An 11,970-nucleotide genomic window follows, 5' to 3' on the forward strand; every position below is an offset into this window, starting at 1 on the left:
GAACGTCTGATCATGTGTTTGCATATGTGTTTGTGAATGTGTGAAGATTTGAATGCAAACACTTTACATGAATACTAATTTCAGGCATATAAATAGTGCTAACACAAGCTCTCAAGAAAACACCTCGTTAGTTCTGATTCTATCTGTAAATAAACCAGTTTATTGACTGGTATTGAGGGTAAGATTACATAACATTGCTTTTAATTAGAAACAATAGGTTTTAAGAATTTTGACCATTCATGTATATGACAACAGAGTTTGGGAGGACAAAAAGCTATTCTGAGCCATCAAGTGCAACTTATTTTCTGGAAAATATGGTAAACATACTATTAGATCATTTTTGCTAGCTTTAATAATGACGCTGTTTTGATGTAATTTTCAAAATTGTCCTAATCAAATCATTAATTAAACTATCACAACTTGGAATGACTAAATTGTAATATTCCATAAATTGATTTGGCTCAAAGCGTGTAAACATATAACGTACATATTAACAATTCAAAATAATCAAGTATAAATACGAGGCTCTGACTAATAATGGATGCTTGGTCAAATTAGGCCAATTTGTATGGTTTTGAAATCTTGTGAACTCTGTTGTTTTGTTGTTGCTGATATTTGTGTTTCATCAGTAGTCCGTGTTAATATGATTTAAGTAGAGGTGCCATCGCGTGCACACAAGAAATCACAGAAAAAGCTAACTGATATGACACGATGCATAAACTTGCATAAACTTTTATATTAAGCAGTTTACATGTGTTTGTTGCCTCGTTACAAATACACACTGCAAATTACACACAATATACACGTTAAACTATCAAACAATACATTTAACTAGACAATGTGCATCTTTGGGGTGGTGCTGAATAAATTTATAATCCGTCTATCCTACATTTTGCATTCTGATGAGCTGTGAACATCCGGTGGTCTGACTGCTTAAAAAAATGCTCATTTTTAGTCTCACTGCCTCTCCCAATTTTAAAATAAAAGTCCCACGTACATAGAAAGTTTAATACAAGCATAGAACTTAAATATATGGGGAAAAATTATCATTGTTGTAATCTCACAAGGAAATGTTGTGGCCAATCAAACGCTGCCTAGGGAGTGCATATTAAAATAATCAAAGTTGATGTTCTGTTCTGATTGGCTTGATTTTCAGTGGGATTTTACACTGACATAATTTATATGAAAGAAAGAAAACAATGGGGTTTGAGGCTCATGAGGCATGTCATTATAACCATGTACTGAACTCTTATTGTTTAGATTTGCCAGGTATATTTAGATTTTCATTCTATGGCACCTGTAATTACTGTACACCTGAATTAAAGTATATTTGCCACTAGATACATTCTTTAACTCATTTAGAAAAAAATAAAAATACATTCACAGAAAAAGGCATGCAATTTCTACACCACTTGAGCCAAGTCAGAATGTTTATATTTTTAAATCGGTTTTCTTTCTCGACTTGGGTAAATTAATTCAATTTCAAAGTTAACAATGGGCTGATTGTGTTTGATTTGGACACAGATAATGGTTAGGATGAGCACACAGCCTACAACAGCAAAGAAGACAAGAATACAAAAGGACGCAAAAGGACGGATAACCTTCGTGGTCTCTTCATGCGTGCTGTCTTCATCCTCTTTCTTCTTTTTCTTGGTTTTCTTCTCCTTCTTGTCCTTGTGTTTCTTCTTCTTTTTCTTCTCCCCTCCATAATCACTGGCAGCACTGTCAGAGTTCATGGCATAGTCCGGCTCTGAGTCTCTCTCTATGTCACTCTCCTGAAAAAAGAGAGAAAGAAAATAATATCAATCTTGAGGCCAAATGATTAGGGCTGCCAATATATTGCATTCACTCTTTTTATACCATATTTAATTAAATATGTATATAAATTTAGTAATAAATTTGAGCAATTAGTCACTTTTAAAGGCTTCTTTCATTCACAACCTTAAATTCTGTCATTCAAGGTGACCTTTTCAACATATATAGAGGGGAAAAAAGTATTGAACACGTCATCATTTTTCTCAGAAAACATATTTCTAAGGTGCTGTTGACTTGAAATTATCCCCGGATGTAGGTAACTACCAAAGAAATACATATATGCAAAGAAAACAAATCTAATTACTTTTCAAATTAAGTTATGCTTAATAAAATGAAATGACACAGAGAAAAAGTATTGAACACATGAAGAAAAGGAGTAGAAAGGCATTGAAAGCCCAGACAGCAGCTGAACTGCAGCTTTTATTCAGCAACCCACTGCCCTTCATCAGGGTAAATTAACATTAGCTGCTTCATTTTAACATCCACATTAGCAAGATGATAAAGATGAAACCAGGGTAGACATTTCAGCAAGACGATGATCCAAAACCAACCTAGGCTCGTTCTGATTACTTACCCCTTTATGCATTTCTGGATAGAGCAAAATATGTCCCAGGAGCTACATTTTTTTTTTGCAGTTTTTGTTTTCGCGAATCCACCAAAGGCTGCTGTGTATGCTTTTTCAGATCTCAAATTTCTCTTGCGAGTGCCATTCACGCCTGCTGTTCTCATGTAAATACACCAGAGGCCGCTGTCGACTGACTGACTGACCAACCGACAGATCTGTAACGACTGGGGGGGGTGACACTCACAACAGAAGGTAAGATCCAATATGGAGGTTTATTCAGCGTCAGGCAAGCAGTGGTCATACAGGTGCAAACGGGTATGTTAAGGCAGTCCAGAATCGTAGTCGGTATAAACAGGCAACAGGTCAAAAGGCAGGCGGCTAAACTAGAGAACAAGGGTAAACAAGGCTAGGGTCTAAACACGGAGAAAACAAGACAAGGAGAAACGCGTTGTAATGTCAAACTGGGAAAACAAGACTCGGCAAACTGGATGGGTTTATGAGTGGCTTATGTATGGTGTGCTATCAGACTATGATAAGGTTCAGCTGGTGTGTGCAATCAAGCTAGATGAATGAGCATAGGTGTCTGGGAGCAGTGCATGTATGAAAATGTAGTCCTGGGAAATGTGGAAATGTAGTTCTGAGAGTTCGTGTGAGAACCAGCGATCTCTTGATATCGATCGCTGGTTATGTGACATGATCTCCCCACTCTCCTCCTTCCCTAAACCCAACCAATAGTGTTTAAAAAAGCACTGATTGGACTGGAAAATCTGAATGAGAATCAACCTGTAGAATGGCCTAGCCAATCACCTGACATGAATCCAATATAGAATACAAATTAAAGATCAGATTTAATAGACGAGACCCCAAAACCATCAAGATATTTACACTCTGTTGAAGTTTGTGAAAAAATCACACCTGAGTAATTCATGTGACTTCATTCTCAATATAAGAGGATTCTTTAAGCTGCCAGCACCAAAAAAAGCTTTTTATATAAGATATATAGGTAAATAGGTTTCAGTAGTTCAGTACTTTTTCCTTGTGTCATTTCATTGTTATTACACAGAACTAATTTTTCAAAAAATTTTCTTTTGTTTTGTTTTAATTTATAATATATTTCTTTTATATTATATATATTTGACCTTAAAGCAACACAGAGCAATACAAAAGGCAACAACAACGATAAAGGCAGAAAAGAAAACGCAAACTAAACACAAAAACAGACAAAAAACAGAAGAAAAAAAGGATTTTAAAACCATTGTTACATCAGTTCCTCCAGTTTTATACATAGGTTAACAATGTTACACATATTTCTAGGCCAGTGGGCACGGCCAGTATGGCGACAATATGCAAACAATGAAAGGGTCATACCTTTAAGCTGTTATCCTTGACATTTGACAGATAATTTAAAAAGGGCTTCCAGGTGTATGCATTTATTTATTTATTTTTTATTATTTATTTATGTTTTATTGTATCGTTACTGTTTATATGGAGTTTAATAATAAGTATTTGTGCTTACTGGGTCTATGATAGCAATACTAAATGACAGCACTGCCGCTGTAGGGTAGGGGAGGGATAAAGGGATGTTAAAAGGAGGTAAAATGTGTAAACTGATTGTATTGTGAAATTATTGAAGGAAAATAAAATAAAAATTGAATAATAAAAATGGCTTCCAGGTGCTTTAAAGCAATGCTTTCAGAACGATTGTCTCTCTAAAATCTCTCTAAAATCTGAGGGAATTCTGAAGGCCAGAATTTGAAAAATGGTTTTGATTCCTTACTCCACAGACAAAGAATCATTTTTAGCTACCAACATTGCATATTGCAGTGGTTTTCAAACTTTTTTTGCCTGAGACCCCCTTTTCCCCAGGAAAATATTGTAAGGCCCCCCTCCACATATAAGTTTGCAGTAAGGATGACAAAAAACTGCATGTGGCTGGGTCATGAACACTTTGCTTCGAGAAAAAGGAATAAAATCATAGTTCAGGTAGCTATTTTATTATTTCCTGCATTTCGTGTTTCCAGTATTGCTAGCGCTGCAACCCAAAATGTTTTGAGTCCAGTATGCTTGTGAAGGATTCGGATTTCTGCTTTCTAATCCGTCTCATCATGGACCAACGTTTATCCTTTTCTCATCATCTTGTTTCTCATATTTTTTTATTAAATATAGTTATTTGATCATTTGAATGAGTATTTAACTTTGAATTGATTTTAATTAATGAATAAGTGAACACATTGCTTAATATAAGAATGTTCAGTGCATTTGCCTGTCTCTTTATAACTACTTTCAGAAGCCACCAAACTAGGTCAGAGGTCACGGAGACCTTGAGTGCAACTGATGGCTGATGATTGGAATCAACTGTTTCTATTGTTATTTCTAGTAGTTATTACTAACTAAAATGTCTAAAGTGACTTTGCTATTTTTACAATAGCAATACAATACAATAGCAAAAATTATTAAATCTTTTAAAGTTATTCTACTTTTATTCAAGATAGACTTTGTATAGTAAGAATATAACTGCCTGAATGTGGATTATACCGGTTTTTAACCAGTTTTGATAAAGACTGCTGAGAATACAGTCAGCCTTGGATGAGAAACAGGTTGTACTTTAAGTGTGTGTGTGTTTTATTTGATTGTTGATCCGTTTCACAGGTCTGGAGTCAGCTCTAATCAGTCCAAGGGATGTCTGACGTTTATACTTAAGATATTGTTCAGAATATACGCACAAACTCCACGTGGAAATTTTCCAAGCCTATCTGTGTTTTAACCAATCAGGTTAGAACACCTATATGTATGACGCAGTTAATGACGTTATGTGAGAGTATAATTGTTATTGATTGGTGATTGTAAGCAGAGCGGCCTAGGAACTCATTGGGAGTGTTGAAGCTGGCTTCTTCGGATGAAACTGCAAACTATCTTCAGTAAACTTGATTTATTTATTTAAATCTCTGACTCTGGCTCTTCTTCATCTACCAGACTGGTCATTCTTTGGGTTAAACTGTATACTATCCCTACACTTGGGTCATTACTACTAGCTGCTGAAGGCGAATCAGTGAGACTCAGTTGTTTTTGTGGAGGACGAATTACAAATTTGTCAATTATTTTGGTCAGCCAGGGGATAAAATGAACTGCTGAAAAAATTTTAAAAATATGACACGACTCCCCACAGAGCTAGCTGAGGCCCCCTTGTGGGCCTGGACTCCTCTGTTGGGAACCGCTGGCATATTGGACAGCTTTTTTAAATTGATGACTGAACCCACAAAGTGAATCAGACCAAGCAAAAGGGGCAAGTTCACAAGAAAAAGCCTTAGAGTAGGAGCTGAAAATTTCACTCCAAAACTCAAAAAGTTTTGGGCATGACCAAAAAAGATTCACATTTGTTACATTTAGAAGAGATGGAGTGGTAGAATTAGTTAAGCTTAACCCAAGAATAATGAAGCCAATGTACTACTTTATATTTGATAAGGTAGAGTCTTGAGTTAATAGAACAGGTAAAGATTTCAGATGCATAAACCTCTAAATGCCGTCAGAATTGTTCTCTTAAAATGTGCATTTTTTTCAGCCTCCTATGTTTATGTTCAGTTTTTTTACTTGAAAATCAATGAAAATAACTTATTCATCACTACAAAAGTAAAATTACTGAGCCTACATATAGGAGTCTGAGAAAATTTTAATTCTAGAAGAAAATATCAAATGGCTTTTAGAGGTTTTAGCATGTAAACTCTTCATGCTTCATCTATTTATATACCTTGATAGACTTTATCCAGTTCTAATTTGAATGCCTGAATCTTCCAAGAATCTTGAGTTAGAAATGTCGAACTGATCAGTAAAAACTTCTATAATGGGTAATTGAATTTGTTTGGGTTTTTACCAAAATCTGGTCAGTTGCTCCTTTAGTAATATTATTACCAGGAAAAAACATGACTTGTTCAATACTAATTTTCCCCGCTGTATTTACAGATAATACAAATGAGTATTTGCAGATAATTAGGGTTAATTAATGAGCATGCCATTTCATCTGTAGTTCGATAAAAATAAATTTGGTGGATTGTGAATTATTAATTAAATCAAAGTTTAATAAAAGCCCCAGTTAAATATCAAGACAGAAGAACAATATAAGCCACATACAATTTTTTTCCGCTTGCGTGCTTTGGCGATCTTTCCCTCTTTCTCCTTGTCTTTCTTCTTCGTCTCTTTCTTTTTCTTAGGCCCTCGTTTCTTTTTCCCCAGGTTGTCCCTGTCCGATGCCTCGCCAATGTCGTCTCCATCATCTGAAAGAGAGAGATGCAGGGAAATGAGCGAACACGGGAGAACTGATGAAACTAGAGTGACCATGATTCTCAGCGAGCCCTCCGAGGTATCCTTCAAATCATTTCCCACTTCAATTATTGAACAACACGAGCGGCGCAGAGACCGAGACTGTCGCGCAGGAAATATAAGCCATTCCACTTCTGACTCCTAACTAAGCTGTAGGACTTAATGAATTAATCTCGCAAACATGATTATCTACGTGACCTAATTATGACAACCGGCTCTCATGGAAAGCTATTTACGGAGAGAATTTTAAGACGATGATAAATATTGTATGCAGCTCTCCATATGACGAGCATTTCAAGTCATGGTGAGAGCAGAAGGAATTACTTCAAGTCAAATATTTAGGATTAAAATTAAGTGACTCACATTTCTTCCTTTAAACGTAAATCTGTCAGATGAGCTCGATGGGTTTTTATATGGGTATATATTCAAAATAGGGCAGAATTTAAGGCCAAATTCTTAGCCCTTGTGTGAAATTGGATTCTTTTTTGGATATTTTCCAAGTGCTGTTTAACAGAGAGAAGGTTTTTAACACATTTTTAAAATGAACATAAGTTCATTTATTTTCCTTCGGCTTAGTCCCTTCATTCATCAGGGGTCGCCACAGCGGAATGAACCGGCAACTTATCCAGCATGTGTTTTACACAGTGAATGCCCTTCCAGGTGCCACCCAATACTGGGAAACATCCGTACACACTTACATTTACACACATACACTACGGCCAATTTAGTTTATTTAATTTACCAATAACTAGGTCCACATGGAATCGGCACGCACAGAAATTTTTAGCCCATCATTGAGTCTATGTATTTACTTGTGTAAATGTGTGCACATTTATATTTATCCAGTTTTTTAATTAATTTCACAAATATAATTGTGATACAATAAAAGTATTATTACATTTTGATATGATTTATTTAGAATACAGTTTAATATTTTCTGTCATTTAGTAGATATATAATATGGGAGACTTGCTTTGTTTACCAAATAAGTGGATCAAATTGGATTTGCATTGTAAACAATAAACAAAAATTAGTAAATGCTAACTGACCCAGTCTGGACTCGAACCAGCCCCTTAACATAAGCTGTCTTGACTAATTTCTTATGTTTTTGCCATGATGACAGTACATATTTTACAGGTTATTTAGCAAAACACTACTATTCAGCTTAATGTGCTGTTTAAAGGCTTAACTGGGTTAATTAGGCCAGTTAGGGTAATTAGGCAAGTCATTGGACGACAGTGTTTGTTCTGTAGCCAATTAAAAATTATATTTCGTAAGAGGACTAATAATATTGACCTAATTGTTTTTTAAAAACATGTAAAAACTGATTCTATTGCAGCCAGACTGAAAGAAATAAGATTTTCTGCTGAAGAAAATATGAAAATAAACATCACTTAGGAACGATGTGAAAAGCACCCAGAGAAAACCCACACAAATGCAGGGAGAACATGCAAACTCCACACATAAACACCAACTGACCCAGCTGAGGCTCGAACCAGCGACCTTCATGCTGTGAGGCGACAGCACTACCTACTGCACCACCATGTCGCCTGCTGTATAGCTAAATTATTCATTAATTCATTTTCTTTTCGGCTTAGTCCCTTTATTAATAAGGGGTCGCCAGAGCAGAATGAACCGCCAACTTATCCAGCATATGTTTTTACGCAGCGGATGCCCTTCCACCTGCAACTCATCTCCGGGAAACATCCATACACACTCATACACTACGGACAATTTAGCCTATCCAATTCACCTGTACCGCATATCTTTGGACTGTGGGGGAAACTGGAGCACCCGGAGGAAACCCACGCAGGGAGAGCATGCAAACTCCACACAGAAACGTCAACTGACCCAGCCGAGGCTCAAACCAGTGACCTTCTTGCTGTGAAGCAACAGCACTACCTACTGCCCCACCATGTCACCTGAGGTGTAGCTGAATAAGGTAAACAAAAATTGTCCATGGTATATGAGTGTATAAGTGAATGTGCAAGTTGTTTCCTATTACTGGATTGCAACTGGAAGGGCATTCACCGCGTAAAACACATGATGGAATATAGCAGTTGGTTCATTCCGCTGTGGCATCCCTTTGATAAACAAGGAACTAAGATGAAGGAAAATTAATAATTATATGTGTGTTATAACAGGTTTGACATAGACATCATCTTTCAGAGGGGCAAAGTGGAATTTGATGGTATAAATGTTCTGAACTGCTAAAGTTATTCATCAGTACTATCATCATATCGACATAAGCTGCAAAAAAGCGGTTATTTTAACTAAAAGACAGGTATGTATTATTTAACCTATAACAGGTATAATAACTAAAAGAACCATACCTTTTGTGTATTGCTTTATGGTACATAAATGATTTAGACAAGATTAATTTGGTTCATAAAGTACATTTTACAATCTTTTAAAGTCTCATTAGTAAACGTTAACTAATGCATTAACTAACATCAACAGTGAGAATCAGATTCGTTGTTAACGTTAGCTTAATACAAATACAGCTAACTTTATTAGTCGTTAGCTTAATTAAACTAATAAAACAGCTTTGACTATTGATTTAAATTTTTCCAAATTATTAAACATTCATTCATTTTCGTTCAGCTTAGTCCATTTATTCATCAGGGGTGGCCACAGTGGAATGAACCGGCAACTTATCTAGTATATGTTTTACAAAGCTGATGCCCTCCCAGCTGCAACCCAGAACTGGGAAACATCCATACACACTCATTCACTAATATACACTACAGCCAGCTTTGTTTATCCAATTCACCTATATCACATGTCTTTGGACTGTGAGGGAAACCGGAGAACCTGGAGGAAACCCACGCCAATACAAGCATGCAAACTCCACACAGAAATGCCAACTGACCCAGCCGGGACTCGAATCAGCGACCTTCTTGCTCGAATCAGTGACAGTGCTAACTACTAAGCCACTGTGTCGTCAGTTGATAAACATTAAATAAACATCACCTAAGATTGAGTATAAGTGCTTTACAGTGGGTAGTTATCGTTTGTTTAGTTCCAATAATGTTAACAAAAGGAGTCTTATAGTTTGTTTAAGGCCAGCTTAAATGTGAAAATGTTTACGCTTGACAATAAATCGCCTATTAAGTTTTCAAGCAGGCGGTTCATTCCGCTGTGGAAACCACTGATAAATAAGGGACTAAGCTGAAAGAGTTTTCAAGCCTCTGTTGCTGTGATGATGAACACCAACAAAAAATCAAAATATTCTTAAAAGGCAGTCTTAACGTTTATATAATAATGTATTATTAATATTATTATTATCATTGTTGTATTATTAAACAAAACAGCTACTATGTTACTGTATTTACAGCAGATACGTAAAACCATTATCATAAAATCCAGTTTTCTTTTTCATTTTAAGCAGAAAGCTCTGTGCATGAAACTCTTTTTAGTCCCTAACCCAGATGTAGGCTTTAGTCATAATATTACCCAGTAGTCTATTATACTAATATGACTAATTAGTTTAAAATAACCAAACAGATTTTAGAGTTAGATAACAAAGAAATGCCTCCTCACTTAACAAGTACTCACGTCTGACTGTGTATCGTTCACCCTGATACAGCTTGTTTTTACAAATGTGCAACCGAAGCAGAAATATCAGCACGCAATGTCTGATAACGCAGAGCTATCGCCATTGCGCTGCGATAAACGAGATGGATTTGATATCGTCTTTGTTGCTGGGGCGCGCGGGCAGAGCCTTTTTTCCCGCTCGCTGCAGCAGCCAGGGGCGGCAGTAACACACACTCGGGGCTCGGTGATTGAGAGGCCGCGAGCCGAGCTGATGCTCCCCGCGTCTTGAACTCCCGCACCAGGGGAGCAGACCACCGGATGACCCGCAGCTGAAGGTCGCGGGGGCGAGACAGGACGCGCGTGCGTGCTAATTGATTCACGCGCACTGTGGGAATGCGCGAGACGCCGAGGCCCCAAATGTGACAAAACACTGTTTAAATAAAAGTTGGAATAAGTTATATTTAGGATGAAGTGTAAAACTGCTTAAGGAGTCATTTTTTAGGAAAATGACTGAGCATCAGTTTACGTCTTTGTCAACTACTGGCACGTAATCGACTAAATAGCGGAAACTTTTCCCTCATCACTATCTGTTGATGTCATTATAGTGACATACACACAATAATGAGGCGTTTTATCGACACAGTCACACCGTGAGACCGCCTGAGGGCTGATGACAGCGTGCAAACTGTCATTTCACAAAGTGAAAGCATCTCCGTGCCCTGTGCTGAACCAGTGGGTCGGGTCAAGTTTATTTACATTGTCACAATTCAAAGCGGTAGTCCTGACGCTCACGCCTCTCTCTCACCCGCATTTAGATCAGTGCTTCGGCTTATCTGTCTTTATCTGCCTAAGTATTAAGTTCGAACCTTCAGGGCAAAGAAAACACGGGACGGTGGCGGCTTAATGATCCTTTGTCAGATCACAGCGGGAGATGAGAAAGCACCATCCCATGACAGACCTGATGAATGACACAGACGGGACAGAAAGAGGGGGAACGGTCAACTTTAGCCAAACTCCATGCAACTCCTAGCCACAACGCACGCGGATAAATAAAGCATACACAATAGCTGACCGCTTCAGAGCATCCAGAATGGATGTCTGGATGCAGCTGTCGCAGTTTTCGGAGGATTCTTGATTAGTTTCGCTGTGTTTTTGTGCCCAACGCGCGCTCCCGTGTGTGCCGCGGACAGTACGGTACCTGGCGCGGCTCTTGCTGCAGTTTCTCGAGGCGCCGCCGGTGAGTTTATGTCGCTTGCGTTCTCGTCCAGGTCCCCGTCGTCTTCTTCTTCTTCATCAAAATCTCCTCCCTCGGAATTAACCGCCGTGCCCTCATCTTCCTCACAAGAACGGAGAAGAGAGGACATTATATTCCCGTCGGTGACCCCGTTCCGCGAGATCTAAAAGTGTATTCCTTCCAAATTATGATATTTATGTAATATTCAAATCGACACACAAAAAGTGGGGGGCGTTTTGGAATATTTTACACTACAAGGCAGAGAAACAAAGATGGCCGCCCTTATATTTATTTTTTAACAACCCCCCCCCCCCCATAAGAAAAATCCCCTTACATAAAAATGGCTGACTATATTATTTCAGAACGCCCCCCTCCTTCTCCTCCTCCTTTTTTCCTTTATTTCTTTCTCTCCCCCCCCCCTCTCTCTCTCTCTAGTCTCCCCTCCCTCCTTAAAAATAAGCACTTTGTTACAGTAGGGAGGCGTTTTGCTAAATGCAACTTGTCT

The 11,970-nt window shown here is 37.8% G+C and overlaps 1 protein-coding gene across 4 annotated transcripts in view; it reads right to left on the reverse strand.

The window, feature by feature from the left end:
• The window catches only part of chd3 (chromodomain helicase DNA binding protein 3), a 100,180-nt gene extending 88,455 nt beyond the window's left edge, over positions 1–11,725 (reverse strand). For all 4 annotated transcript variants that reach the window (XM_087260912.1, XM_087260911.1, XM_087260910.1 and 1 more), the window contains exons 1-3: positions 11,430–11,725; positions 6,506–6,648; positions 1,602–1,775 (exon numbers count right to left, since the gene is read on the reverse strand). In XM_087260912.1, the coding sequence (XP_087117038.1) occupies positions 1,602–1,775; positions 6,506–6,648; positions 11,430–11,595 (483 nt within the window). In that variant the 5' untranslated portion in view covers positions 11,596–11,725. The remainder of the gene's footprint in view (positions 1–1,601; positions 1,776–6,505; positions 6,649–11,429) is intronic.
• Between the last annotated feature and the right edge of the window lie 245 nt (positions 11,726–11,970).

Source organism: Danio rerio, chromosome 7 (genome assembly GCF_052040795.2).
Source record: "Danio rerio strain M-AB ecotype USA chromosome 7, GRCz13ab, whole genome shotgun sequence".
NCBI classification, from domain to species: domain Eukaryota; kingdom Metazoa; phylum Chordata; class Actinopteri; order Cypriniformes; family Danionidae; genus Danio; species Danio rerio.